Source organism: Xyrauchen texanus, chromosome 35 (genome assembly GCF_025860055.1).
Source record: "Xyrauchen texanus isolate HMW12.3.18 chromosome 35, RBS_HiC_50CHRs, whole genome shotgun sequence".
Lineage (NCBI taxonomy): Eukaryota > Metazoa > Chordata > Actinopteri > Cypriniformes > Catostomidae > Xyrauchen > Xyrauchen texanus.
This window is the reverse complement of record NC_068310.1, coordinates 30,376,474-30,391,159: the sequence shown is the minus strand read 5'-3', so window position 1 is coordinate 30,391,159 and position 14,686 is coordinate 30,376,474. Positions and strand designations below refer to the sequence as shown.

General features: G+C 36.5%; 1 protein-coding gene across 1 annotated transcript; it reads left to right on the top strand.

The window, feature by feature from the left end:
• The first annotated feature begins 2,897 nt into the window (after positions 1 to 2,897).
• LOC127628409 (bridging integrator 2-like) lies at positions 2,898 to 14,580 on the top strand. Its single transcript, XM_052105132.1, has 14 exons — positions 2,898 to 3,100; positions 6,251 to 6,399; positions 7,531 to 7,611; positions 7,719 to 7,773; positions 7,968 to 8,062; positions 9,260 to 9,355; positions 9,465 to 9,572; positions 9,883 to 9,968; positions 11,074 to 11,149; positions 11,243 to 11,325; positions 11,536 to 11,640; positions 12,642 to 13,143; positions 14,015 to 14,093; positions 14,209 to 14,580. The coding sequence occupies exons 2-13, from the start codon at positions 6,307 to 6,309 to the stop codon at positions 14,084 to 14,086; spliced, it is 1,452 nt and encodes a 483-aa protein (XP_051961092.1). The 5' UTR covers positions 2,898 to 3,100; positions 6,251 to 6,306; the 3' UTR covers positions 14,087 to 14,093; positions 14,209 to 14,580.
• Positions 14,581 to 14,686: the final 106 nt, after the last annotated feature.

The window sequence follows — 14,686 nt, the reverse complement described above, 5'->3', positions numbered from 1 at the left end:
TGTAATCCTGGAAAGCGAAGACCGAGCCCCACTTCTTCAGAGCTTGTTTCTCTAGTGTGGGGATCCCACTAACATACTTCAGTAGGAACCAGACAAAGAGAGAGATCACACTGACGTACTGAGATACACGCATAATGGAAGAAGCAGACAGGAATTGTCTTGTCCACTGTAGGATCTCCCCCAGGAAGTTTGGTTTTATGCCCACAGTCCATGGCGAATAAATTGGCCCTGTAAATGCACACAGTATGTGATTATTGCCTTTGCTCAATAACATTTATTAGAGGAATAGTTTGCCCAAATAATGAAAGTTCTCTCATCTAGTCATCTTTATGCCATCCTAGATGTAAATGCCTTTTTTTCTGCAGGAAACAAAAATATTTTTTCAAGAATATCTCAGCTCTGTAGAGTACAATGCAAGTTAATGGTGGCCACAACGTTGAAGCTAAAAAAAAGTAATCAATTTGACTTCAGTGGTTTAATATCTATCTTCAAAAGTGATCCATTCAGTTTTAGGTGAGAGCAGACCAAAATCTTTCACTAAATCTGAACATCAACCGTCTTCTTGAGATCATGATTTCAAGCTAGATCACACAGCATTACATCTAGTGCAATGTGCATGCATTAAGTACTAGGAAGTGTAATCAAGCATGAAATCATGATCATGCCTTGAGACTGCAATGACAAGGTGTACGTTGATAAGGACTTAAATTTTGATGTTTATCACTCTGATCTATTATATCGCTTCTGAAAATGTGGATTTAACCACAGGATTCTTATGTTTTCTTTATGATTATTGGAGCTACAAAGGTCAGATCACCATTCACTTGCATTGTAAGGACCAAAAGAGAACAATCTTTGTGTTCTGCTGAAGAAAGAAAGTTATGTTCATCTGTGATGATGACATGAGGGAGAATAAACGATGAGAGAATTTTTATTCTGGGTGAACTATACCTTTAAGTCCAATCAACAGTATTTGTAGCATAATGTTGATTGCAAAAAAAAAAAGAAAAGCTTTTGTTCCTACTTTTAAGTCACAAGATGCAAACATTACACGTTAACATGATTTTAGTGTGATAAAATTGTTTACACTGTGTAAAGATATATTACACTATTATATTCCAATATTACAAAATTGTTGTCATGACAACATGGTGCTGATAAACCCTGTAACCTGGTAAACTCTATGAAAAATACTGTTTATTGAACTTAATTTGAATGCAGAACATTCTTTTAAAATATACAGCTTTTGTTACAAATTGTTATATGACCTGGATAAGCCACTGACTACTGCACTGAAAGGTTTCAAGCATTATTATAAAATAAAATTAACCTGTCTCAATAAAACATGACCAACATGATTGTATGCATTTTTAATGCATTACTAGGCAATAAACGTAATGCACTGAATACTAAAAGCTCTGTGAAGTATATTCATTTTTACAAAACAGAAATGTCTTATTTTTCCATGGGGGAAATCATTTTTTTACAACGTACTTAATAACTTAGTTATTACTCACAGCATTATCTGGATCACTCTTAAAATTCCACTTCTGCTGGTCAGCGATGGCCTGTGTAGCAAAGCCAAGCCTCCAAATTCCCCATCCAATATATTAGTCATGTGGGCCCAAGTGCTAATCTGTTCTTTCATTATTTAAAATTAGGGTGGGCAGGGGGGCCTGGGTAGCTCAGCATAAAGACAGACTACCACACCTGGAGTCACCTGGAGTCGCAAGTTCGAACCCAGGGCGTGTGCTGAGTGACTACAGTCAGGCTTCTTAAGCAACCAATTGGCCCGGTTGCTAGGGTGGGTAGAGTCATGTAGGGTTAACCTCCTCATGGTCACTGTAATGTGTGGTTCTCACTCTCGGTGGGGTGCGTGGTGAGTTGTGCGTGGATGCCTCGGAAAATAGAGCGAAGCCTCCACACATGCTAGGTCTCCAACGTAATGCGCTCAACACGCCACGTGATAAGATGCATAGATTGAGGCGAGTCACTACATCACGATGAGGACCTAGAGCGCATTGGGAATTCCAAATTGGGAAGAAAAGGTGAGAAAATCCGCCCAAAAAAACATTTAGGGTGGGCAAGAGGATAACACATATCCACAAAGCTAGACAGAAAGAGAAACCAACTTTGTTGTAATATGAAACACTAAGAAAAATATAACACTAAAAAAAAGTTTTCATAACCAAAACAATATCAAACTTATTTTATTTTGCTGCTTGTGTGTCTTGTTTATATATTTTTACTGGAAAATACTGTAAGACAAAAATACAGATTAAGAAGATAATTTGTGTAGCCACTTCCATGTGACCTACTGAAACTCTCTGCAGTCGACAATTAACAGCAAAACAGAAACGATGGAAATAATCAACAGCCGTGCAGCTGAAATACCTTGCATGGTCCAATACACAATGAATGCCCCCTGGCTGTCTCTGACATTGTTAAAACTCTGGTCTTGTCCTTCCTTCAGGACTTTAAGAAAGAGAAATTTCCCGAGTCTGCAGGACAAGGCCCCATCTATCACTTATTGACTTATTAACCAGAAGTTATTGGCATACGTTAAAACAAGGCGAAGCTGCACTGACTGCACGTTCATCAACTTTGTCTAGAGTAACAAGAATCTATCTATCTATCTATCTATCTATCTATCTATCTATCTATCTATCTATCTATCTATCTATCTATCTATCTATCTATCTATCTATTTAGCTAGCTATCTATATATCTAACCTCTGTCCAGTTTGTACATTTTGTCAAAGGTGTCCATTTCCACCCCGTACACGACTCAGATGTGCCAGCAACATAAAGGTACCAGATACTACATAACAGAGAAATTAATATTTAGTTAAACTGATAAAGATATCATATGTCCTGCAAGATATGGGCAGAACAGCCATTCACCTGTTTCCGTCCATTTGAAAAGTGAGGCGTGTTCTCTGAATATTTTACCAATGAACTTAGACACAATTGGTACCAAAGTTCAAGGATTCTCAAGTGCACACTCCTCAAGGAAAGGCAAGAGCACTCGGGAGTTTGAAAGACTGAAATGATTGGATAATATTTGGGCTCCACTGAAAAGAAATGCACATTTTGACAGGTGAGTAGTGTTTTTATAGGTAAACATTAGGATTTCTTGGAAAAAACTGGACTACGAGCACTTTCAGTAGCCTATGTCACGCAGTAATCTAACTGTTAATATGTGCAGTATAGTAGTAGTAGTATGCTGTTGATATAACCTCCTAAATAAAAGTTGTCTTTATATTTAAAGATTTGTTTGATACTATTTTGTAAACATCCCTATATAACTTAAAGTTATTACTAAAGGTTATAAATGTGTACTTAATTTAAAAGACGTTTTGTCATTGGTTTACCAGGTATATGCATACGTTTTAATTCACAAAATGTATTTTTGCTCAGGAAGTTTATGAAAGATTGCATTCTAGTACGTACGTTTTTTTCATCCGCCTCCTGTTGCAGGATTGACACGAACTTGTCCACAATTCGGCCAATGAGACGAAGTCTACAACATAGAGCCATTGATCTGATTGGTCAAGAATGTAGAGCCATTGATCTGATTGGTTGAGAGGTGGGACTTATCGAAAAACGGCTGGGCGATAGTACACACTGCAGTAAGCAGCTTTAGCTTCGTGTGGGCGGAGACGTAGTTATAACACATTCAGAATAGTTTAGATACACATTCAGAATAGTTTAGATAACCGATGTCTCATAATGTCCTTAAATTGAAACGAGTACAAGTTGTAATTAAGCCACTAAAACATGATTTAAGGCAAAATACGATAGATTTTGTGTGCTAACGAATATAGATGCATGACAACGCTGACGACAGCAACAAAGTTATCAATATAGTTGTCACAGCTAATTTAACTTGTGACTACGCATTTCGGATAGATCATTTACCTGCCAAATCGTAAAACATTTCCGTTTTGAGCGCTGACGCTAATGCCCATCTGACCCACTGAATGCCCATGTCGGTGGCTGCACACTTGGCCAACATGATCAAAATCTAGCATGTCCTCAAGCATCAATGTTACAATGGTGAGTTCAATCATTCGACCCTAGAGAAGAAGAAAAAACAGCGGAACAATGTTCAAAACACTCACACTGGTGGGAAGGAGTGGCCCATGCTTGTGCTGTATGTGCTGTGCTTACACATACAAAGAATTGTCTTGGTGACAGAAGCTTCCAGTGCACAAACAATACAACAAGACAGAGATAATAATAATAATAAAATAAATAATTTATAGAATTAAGATAAAAAGTGAAAAAAAAATAAATAATTATATGTAGAAATACACAATAAGACACTATATATATAATATATATAATATACAAATACAAATACAGATTTGTATTTGTATATTTTATTTATATATATATATATACATATATAAAATGTAAAATATACAAATACAAATCTGTTATATACAGATGCAATGGCAGAACAAAGAGGTAGGATATGTTGGATGAATATAAGTAGACTAAGCTGTGTGTTGCACATAATTATTGCTCAATGGGGCAGTTTTATCTGTTCATGAGATGGATAGCCTGAGGGGAAAAACTGTTCCTGTGCCTAACGGTTCTGGTGCTCAGTGCTTTGTAGCACCTGCCAGAAGGCAACAGTTCAAAAAGTTAGTGGGCTGGGTGAGTGGGGTCCAGACTGAGTGATTTTACCAGCTGAAGGGAGGGCAGGGGGCAACTAATAATCCTCTCAGCAGTCTGAACTTTCCTTTGTAGTCTTCTGATGTCTGATTTTGTAGCTGCACAAAACCAGACAGTTAATGAAGTGCAAAGGACAGACTCAATGACTGCTGAGCAGAACTGTATCAGCAGCGACTGTGGCAGGTTGAATTGATTCTGATTCTGCTTCTGATAATAGTCCTTATTCACAGCAGTGCCATCCTTGATTTGTAATGGGAATGACAATGAGGCTGTGAGGGATAGATAAACTTACAGTCTCTACAAAAACTTTTACAGCCCATTGAAAAGTGTTTTTGGTTCGTTCCGCTGACAAAACATTGATAAAATATCTGTCCAAGAACACTCAGTATACATTTAAACAGTTTTATACCATTCGTGCCATTGAAGAGATTGTAAGTCTATCCCTCACAGCCTTGTTGTCATTCCCATTAAAAATCAATGATGGCGCTAGCATAAATAAGGTCTAGAATGTTATGTTATAATAGAATAGAATCATTCATATTTCACTGATCTGATCAAAAATAGAAAAGATAGAATGTTTAAATTTCACTGGTCTGATTCAGAATAGAACAGAATAGTCACACAGATTTTTATTCCATCAATGTTATGCAGAATAGAATATATAGTTACAAGCATTGTAGTTCCACTAAGGTAAATAGAATAGTATCACTCTCTGATCTGATCCAGAATATAAGTCACACACATTGTAAATCTATAATGGTTCTGCAGAATAGACTAGAATAAGAGAATAGCCACACACATCCTAATTCCACTAATGGTATCCAAAATAGAATATAATAAAATAGAATAGTGACAAGAATTCTAATTCCACTAATGTGATACAGAATAAAATAGAATAGAATCATTGGAATTCCACAGATCTAGTCCAGAGTAGAATAGTCACAGGCATTCTACATCAGATCCACTAATGTGATCCTGAATTGAATTGAATCGAATAGAATCATTCCATTTTAATTGATCTGATCCAGAAAAGTATAGAGTAGTCACACACTTTCTAACTGCACTAATGTTAAATATAATAGAATATAATAGAATCATAAAATGTTCCCTGATCTCATCCAGAGATCAGGGACCATAAGTCACAGATACTAATCCCACTCATCCTATGAAGAGTAGAATAGAATAGAATGGAATAGAAAAGACACAGAGTTTAACTTCCACAGTCACTAGGAATTAGGCTTTTATTTTGTCATATCTGAGAAATGTCTTGGTGAGGCTAAAATAAATCTTACCAAAATAATTCCAATATGTTCAACGTTTTCCACATGGTCTTCATTTATGCTTGGACAAGTCAGTCCCTGATTAGTGAGCTCTGCACAGCACATAACCATTTACCATGAAATATGACTTGGGGGGGCCGCAGTGCTCAAGCCATGACCTGGAAAGATAAGAAGTTTATTGCTTATGACTGTAGAAGGTGTGTTAGGGCTAAAAATAAAAAAAAAGGCATAGTTAAAGATACCAAGTGAACAATAATTTGCTCTAGATATGTTCTTTTATTCTTCAGCATCGGCCAAATAACTTAAGGGTCTATCGAAATAGAGGAGTACACAAGTGAAGAGGATGGCAGAGAGCAAGACAAGCATCAACTCAAAGAGAGAGGCCAATGTGTTCACTAAACGGGTCCAGAAACAATTCAACAGGGCGCAGGAGAAGGTGTGTAGCCTGGAAGCATAAAACACCAATGTCAAGAGCAGGTCCAATTTCATTTCCTATACTGTCAGTCTTAAAGTGATAGATCACCCAAAAATGAAAATCCATCAGTTATCATTTACTCGACCTTATGTTGTTTCCGACCCGTATGAATTACTTTCTTTCTTCCATGGAATGCAAATGGAGATGTTATGCAGAATGTTAGCCTCACCCACTTACATTGCATCTTTTTTATACAATAAAAGATAATGGTGACTGATGCTACCATTCTGCCTGACATCTCCGTTTGTGTTCCACTAAAGAAAGATGGGTCATATGGGTTTGTGATAAGGGTGAACTATCCCTTTAAATGCAGAATCTTTATTGTCATTTTGATCCAATAATCAATCACCTTAACAGTCTCATGACCACGAGATGGTAGGAGCAGATGACAGCATTGTTGATTAATCTATTTCATCACGTGGGGGTGAAGCTCCATCGACATGAGCCAATGTAAACATGCAGCCTCCCTCTAGTTAACAATCTTTTTTCATTACTGCAAGTAACTATTTATTTTGCTGCTTGCTGAGTGTATAAAAAAAAAGTCGTCTAAGAAACCCCTTCAGATCTTGACAATTGATTAAACAACCAATTTGTCCCTCAATATTGGCAATTGGCAGACGCTTTTATCCAAAGTGACTTACAGTGTATTCTAAATATGTATTTAGGTACTGGCTATTTACACTAAGTGTAAAGGAGGTAGATGGCTAATGTATATATCAAAAATGTTTTTAATAATAATAGATGCTATATGCTCTAAGTGTAAATAGATGCCATTCACATAAAGTGTAAATAAAAGTAATATTCTATTTGTTTCCTGGGAATCAAACCCATGACCTTTGCATGGCTAACACTATGTATTGTCAGTTGAGCTATTGGAACCTACTAGCAAGTGGACCTGATGGATTTTATTTACTATCTATAACCTTGTAAGGAAGCTCCTTCTTTGCCAGTGAGCACTTATCGAATGTTTTAAGAGTCAGGTGTAAAATCCATCAAATGTTAATTCTGCAGTGCTGTCAGTGTACACTGAGAATATCCTCGTCATGGCTGACAGGTATTTAGGGTTGCTGTAATATCTTATGTGTTTCTCAGGTGTTGCAGAAGCTTGGTAAGTCAGATGAGACCAAAGATGAGCTCTTTGAGCAGTGTGTGATAAACCTCCAAGACCAGCAGGTAAGCTAAATCTACCATGGTAAACAAAGTCACATTTAAAGATAAAAACAAATGAATTACCTTCATCTTACATTATCATACATTGTCATGATTCCTTACCTTTGCAGCACGATGCATACAAAATATACAAGGACCTGAAAGCGTACCTGAATGCTGTCAGCGGTTTGTTTTTTACATTCATATCCACACTAAATAATGTGAAATCGGCATTCTTATAAAGGATTACTTGCATATTGTATTGAACTCATGTAAGCACACCTAAAATTGACATGTGAGAAGGGTTAAAATTATCAATGCTTGAGGTCTTGATCCTGAAGTTTAATGCTCAATTATAAACTTACTGTTATGTTTAACAGTAATGAGGGATGCCTCAAGTCAACTGTTTCAGTCACTCTATGATGCTTATGACCCTGAGTGGGACGGCGCAATGGATCTTGGGGCAGTTGTGGAGGTAAGACGATACTACTGTACAGTGCCTCTTAAAGGTATTGGGACACTTAAAGGAATAATCCGGGTTCATTACAAGTTAAGCTCAATCGACAACATTTGTGGCATAATATTGATTACCACAAAAAAGTTTTTGGATTCATCCCTCCTTTCCTTAAAAAAAAAAAAACTGGGTTACAGTGAGGCACTTACAATGGAAGTGAATGGGGCCCATTTTTGAATGTTAAAATACTCACTATTTCAGAAAAATAGCCACAAGACAAACAATATGCATTTTTAGTGTGATAAAATCGCTTACCTTTTCTCTGTAAAATTATAGCCAGTTTTACAACTTTGTTGCCATGACGACATAGCCAACAAACCCTAAAACCTTAAAATAAGTGTAAAAATATCCATATAAACAACATTACAGCTCAAATAATACATACATTTTAATAGTAGAATTAATGTAAGTGCTTTTGTAAAATTTTAAGCTTCGCATTTAAAGGCAGTTTAAACCCTCCAAAATTGGCCCCATTCACTTCTGTTGTAAGTGCCTTTGCTTTTTTTAAAGAAAAGGAGGGATGGGTCAAAATGTATTTGTGTGGTAATCAACATTATGCCACTAATGCTGTCAATTGATCTTAACTTGTATTGAATATATTGGAATATTCCTTTAAGCTACAATTAAAAATCTTTGAATGTCATTAGTCTGCATTAAATTACAAAATATCAAAGTCCTATCTGTAAACAAATGATGCTAGGCCTTTTCTCCAAAATAACTTTTTTGTATGTTCTTTTAACCAACTGGACCCTCGGTCATTTGTAGTGGATGTATGTTCACATTCATACATTTTAGTATTGAAGTCTGTAAGTTAGTAAGTGTCTGTAACAAGGATTGAAATGGGAAAGGACTGGAGGAGGCGGAAATAATATTTGAACCGTCAAAATAATATTTGAATTACAACTTAAACAAAAAGACACAGAACACAAACGCACATACTGCAGCTGCATGTGGCTCTCTCTCTCCCAAACAGCCGCATTCCGCTGCACTTCCCTCTTCTCGGCTAATTAGCCCGATTGGGGGCCAGGCATGCGTAGTCACAGGCCAGCCCCGTCCTCCTCCTTGTCACAGTGTCCAAATATTGTGAGCCACACAATAATGACTTCGCTCTTTCATTATTTATTTTTTAATACAAATGTGGTCCACCATGTTTGAAAGGGTGAAGATCTTCTATGGAATGACTATGAGGCCAAGCTGCGAGATCAGGCGTTACTCACCATGGGTTCTTACATGAGCCAGTTTCCAGATGTCAGGGTAATGACAGCTGCCTCAAACACAGATACAAACCATAAACGGTACCCAAAATTTTCCAAAAATGTTTTAATATACAATTTATCTATACTCAACTTTCTCCATGCTTTAGGAAAGAGTGACCAAGCGAGGCCGGAAACTCGTAGACTATGATTCCTCTCGCCACCACCTGACAGGACTGAAGAATGCAAAAAAGAGGGATGACATCAAAATAGGCAAGGTATTATATGACATATTTCACTTCTTTAAAATTGTTCTTCCTAAGACTCTAAACCAGTTTGTTTATAGCCTTAGTCAAGAGTTCTGATTTTCCATTCATGTTGACATGTTTCTAAACTATTATTATTCTTCTTTTATGAAGAATAATGAGGCACTTGGACATTTGTTTGTTGTTTTAAATATAGGATTTGGCATGAAATCTCTAATTCTGAATGATTTAGACATGTAGAGCTGATTTTTTATTCATATACAGTATATGCATATACAATGTTCATATAGGACTTTCCTTTGTACTGTTGCTGTTTTTATAGGCAGAGGATGAGATGAAAGCAGCCAAGACGATCTTTGATCACATAAACAAGGAGCTGAAGGAGGAATTGCCTATTCTATTTGACAGGTGAGTGCTTTCATTGTTTGCAAGCATACTTAAATCCTAACAATAATTTTACAGTCATTTTAAAGCTTTTTTTAGACTCCTATTCTTGAAGGCCAATTGGTTAGTTATTCTTGGAGGAAATGTAATGGGCTTGTGCATTAATGTATCTACTCTAAATGATTTTCGCGGTTTATAGTAGTGCATGGCAAGTTAAAGGGATAGTTATGAATGTTTTTTCATCATTTACTCACCCTCATGCCATCCCAGATGTGTATGAATTTCTTTCTTCTGCAGAACACAAACACATATTTTGAGAAGAATATTTCAGCTCTGAAGGTCCATACAATGCAAGTGAAGGGTGACCAGAACTTTGAAGCTCAAGAAAGCACATAAAAGCAGCATAAATGTCATCTGTACAACTCTATTGGTTAAATCCATGTCTTCAGAAGCGATATGATAGGTGTGGGTGAGAAACAGACCAACATGTATGTACTTTTTTACTATAAATCTCCACCTTTGACCAGCCCCGACCAGTAGGTGGCGAAATGCACAAAGAATGCATATTGCCAAAAAAACAAAAGAAGAAGAATGTGGAAGTGAAAGTGGAGATATAAAGTAAAAAGGGACTTAAATATTAATCTGTTTCTAACCCATTATATCACTTCTGAAGACAAAGATTTAACCACTGGAGTCATATAAATTACTTTTATGCTGCCTTTATGTGCTTTTTGGATTTCAGAGTTCTGGCCACCATTCATGAATTGTATGGACCAACAGAGCTGAAATATTCTTTTAAAAATCTTCATAAGTGTTCTTCAGATGAATGAAATCCTGGGATGGCAAGAGAGCAAGCAAATAAATTTGTATTTTTTGGTGAACTATCCCTTTAAGCTTAGTTAAATTTCCAAAGTCTAATATTAGCATTAATCTCTAAAGGGGTTAAGTTTTCTCATGAAGAATATTTTTATAAAAATGTACAGAATAGATGAAGTTATTAAGTGAAGACATGCAAAGATAAAGTTATAAATAGAAATTAATGTTAGTAATTAGTTTTTCATTATAATGCCACTGCGTGTGTTATTATTACATCGTAAAATACTTTTTTTTTTACTCTCACATGTTTTAGTCGGATTGGATGCTATGTCACAGTCTTCCAAGCCATTTCCAACCTAAGAGACATCTTCTACAAGGAAATGACCAAGGTAAAGTTGAAAATACAGCTGTGCCAATTAAATGTTTGGCTCTGTGAAAAAAAATTGTTGTACCTAGCTGAAAAGTTTCTTAACCCCCAACAGAACAATCAGGATCTACAGACTGTGATGAAAGAGTTGAGTGTCCAGCATCCAGACAAGAGCTTTGTGGTGAAGAACTTCAACCGGTAAATAATTTTAAAGTCTTTTTTGCCTGTTTATAAGGACAATATGTTCATTTCGTAACACAATTAAAAAAAGGAATTTCATGGTATGTTTTTAATTATTATTTAATCATAAAAACAACTGGTTAAATATCATTACTATAAAGCTTCAACAGACTTGCATGAATTCTATTGCAAATAGACACAAATTACTCTCCTTGTTTTCCTTTTAAGTTCAGGTTCCTTGATGAGAAGATCATTTAGAGAAGCTTTGTCTCCGAAATCTCTTAAAGGCTTTTATGATTTCCACGTCAGTAACAGCCCCAGGGGCTCTCTCAGGTAAAGTCAACAGAATGTTCTTCCTTTGCTTTATGGAAGTAAAACTTGAAAACTCATGTCATCTGCTGGTGAATTTGCATTATCTATATTACAAATATGTATTGTGAGGAATATTATGATGGGTTTGATTTTTGCCTTAAAAAATATCAGTGAGCTTTGTGAAATAATTACTTAGTATAGTTTCACAGCTATGAAGCGCAACAGTGCACGTCCACTTTCCAGCCGTCTTGGTTCCGGAAGTCTTTTTCCCGTTCATTGAGTGCTAAGCCATGAACCAAACTAACCAGCTCCGAGGTGAATCACACCATTACAAACTTTGATTTGAAGCAAAAAAAGTATTTGAAAATTTTACAAACTTAAAGGTACAAGACTGTACACTTAGCATCTTTAATGTGCGAATGAACTACAATCCCATAAAGCATTGCGATTTGCGAATTACGTAATTTAATTAAAAACGATGGAAAAATATAAAACCTTTGATTTAAAGTTGTTCATTATAAGTACTGAAACATTGTATTAGAATTTTAGTGCAAAAAAATCAGATAAATGCAAATATATAAGTAGTGTGAGGTCGCTCCAGAGCTCTGTTCGTGCACTTTGTTTGCCACGATTCTCTGATTGGTGGATCTTTCTCTGAACGATCATGGGAAGTGTTGTTCTTCATCAGGAATTCTGCTATTGAACATGATTTTTAAAAACTGAAGTTGAAATAACATGGGCCGATGGCTTCAACAGAAGCATATACCGTCAATTAACAACCTTTCTTTCAAGGTTTATAAATTATCGTAAAAAATCGATTCGCCTATTCTGAGAAAATGAATGGGATTTTTACGTCCGGAACCAGACTGTTGCACTCTATAAATGTTTTAATTGCAACATTACGATCAACCCACAACACAGAAGCACTCATAACTTTTTATGAGCATTCAGCTTCAAATGGACTTCTGTATTTAACATCTATTTAACATGCTAAAACATAACACGCATATTTGCTACTACAGGAGAGGCTACTCATCCAGTTTTAGGTCTGACAGATCAGTGTATGAGTCTTACAGCCCTAAACAGACCAGACCCACCAGCCCCCAACTCCTTTATGATAACGTCCCAGGTGCAAGAGATGCAGAAAGCAGCTCCACTAGCATAGCATATCCCTCAGATGAGGGCACCCTTTCTCGTGAGCCACAGGTGGATGACACCAGCTTCTCTGAAGATAAACCAGTTGAAGAGGAGAAGAAAGCCGAGAAGAGAGAGTCTTTACCAGCCCCAGATCAAGATGGACAGGAAGATAGCCGTGCATCAAAGCACGACTTATCTTCTGAGGCTGAAAGTAATGAGAATGAACTGCAACCAGACACTAATTCCACTGAATGCACCAATATCAAAGCCACCACGGCCCCCGATGGCTCTCCGGAGCTAGAGAAGGTGAAGGAGATTGGAATAGCTTCTAACAGTCAATTAGATGTGGAACAAACAGGAGCTTCTAGCGACGGGAGTTCTGTGCAGGTAATGGTTCTTTCAATTGCATAAAAAAATGAATAAAACACACAATAACCCCATCATTCATTACTCGTGCCATTGTAATTACTCCACATCACTGGCTATGTTTGGCATAGACAGACATAGCCAGTTTAAAGCTCCAAGATCACATCTGATTGTCCACAACTCATGTTGTCTGGAGTTCTTTGTATACTGAATGTTCTTGGACAGATATTTTATCAATGTTTTTTCAGCGGAACGATCCAAAAACAATTTAAACTGCAGTACAGCCCATTGAAGAGGCTGTAAGTCTATCCCTCACAGCCTCATTGTCATTCCCATTCAAAATCAAAGATGGCGCTGCTGTGAATAAGGTCTATTCTTACTATTTCTGCTATGTATACTATACTGAATGTGCAGAACATTTTCTGAACTGTATCCCACAAATACAATACCCTCACCTTGTCCAAGTTGGTGAATGAATCAGTAACCGGATGTAATTACAGCCACAAAAGAGTTCGGAATTTCATACTACCATACTATTCTTACAATTTCTTCCATATATCTGTAATGGTACAAGTATTTTTGGTAGTATGTTTCTTTTTGGAAAACAGTCTTTGACTCATTATCTGATCAGACTGACAAAGGTTTTATGTATTATACTTATGTCCAAGATCACATCAGAGCACCACTCACATTGAATATGATGAGGCCATGTGACAACAATGTAGCATACTACAGTTTGAAACATTTGCAGAATTACAGTATGTACTGTGCAGAGTTCAGCTTGTATTCCATTCCGAACATAGCCAATATATTTATTCCTTAAAGAAATGTAAAACTGTAACTTCACTTAAATGGTTGCCATTCTTTTTTGATTTGTTTGACCAACTTCTAGGCCATTAACAAAGGCGACCATTCGTCAGGAGAAGGGAAGCAGGAAGTGAAAACAGAGGCCACCCCTAAATAGAAGAAAGGTCAGCATAATTTGAGAGCAGCTCATACTCATGTTTTAATCACGTGTTTCATTTAATCCATTATGAACAGATGTTGCAAAATGTTCTTTAATTTAAAAATAATATCTGTTTACAGGAAAGATGCAGGATCTTTTGGCAGTACACTGGAACCTGCAATCTGCGGAACAACTTGATAACTTTCAAAATGCTGTATCAATGTACTTGTCATTTTGTCTGTTTATCTGTAGAGGTTTATGATGCAACAATGTGCAGTACAGTTTTTTTATTTTTAGTATTTAACTTGTTCTGTCTTAGTCACATGATTTTCACCCGTGGAGGGGTTCCTTATTTTAAGTATGTGATGTTTTTAATCTAATGGTCTTTACCTGAGAGCAATTTATGTTTAATGTATCTAATAATTGACAAGATTGTAATTTATGCAGCAAACAAATGGAAACATTTCGAATGGACATCATTGTAATGACCCCTCATTAAATAACATTTACTAAAAGCTAACTTTTACTGAATTCCATCCATTCTTCACTCTTGGGTTATTAAACTAATGTTCCGAATCCTCGTGTTTTTTAAATAGGCTACAGGTTGGTCCAGCGTGC

Coding starts and splice junctions, on each gene's coding strand:
- LOC127628409 (XM_052105132.1), top strand. CDS start 6,307: ATGGCAGAGAGCAAGACAAGCATCAACTCAAAGAGAGAGGCCAATGTG. Junction 11,641..12,641: donor AGCCCCAGGGGCTCTCTCAG/GTAAAGTCAACA, acceptor TTGCTACTACAG/GAGAGGCTACTCATCCAGTT. Junction 13,144..14,014: donor GCGACGGGAGTTCTGTGCAG/GTAATGGTTCTT, acceptor ACCAACTTCTAG/GCCATTAACAAAGGCGACCA.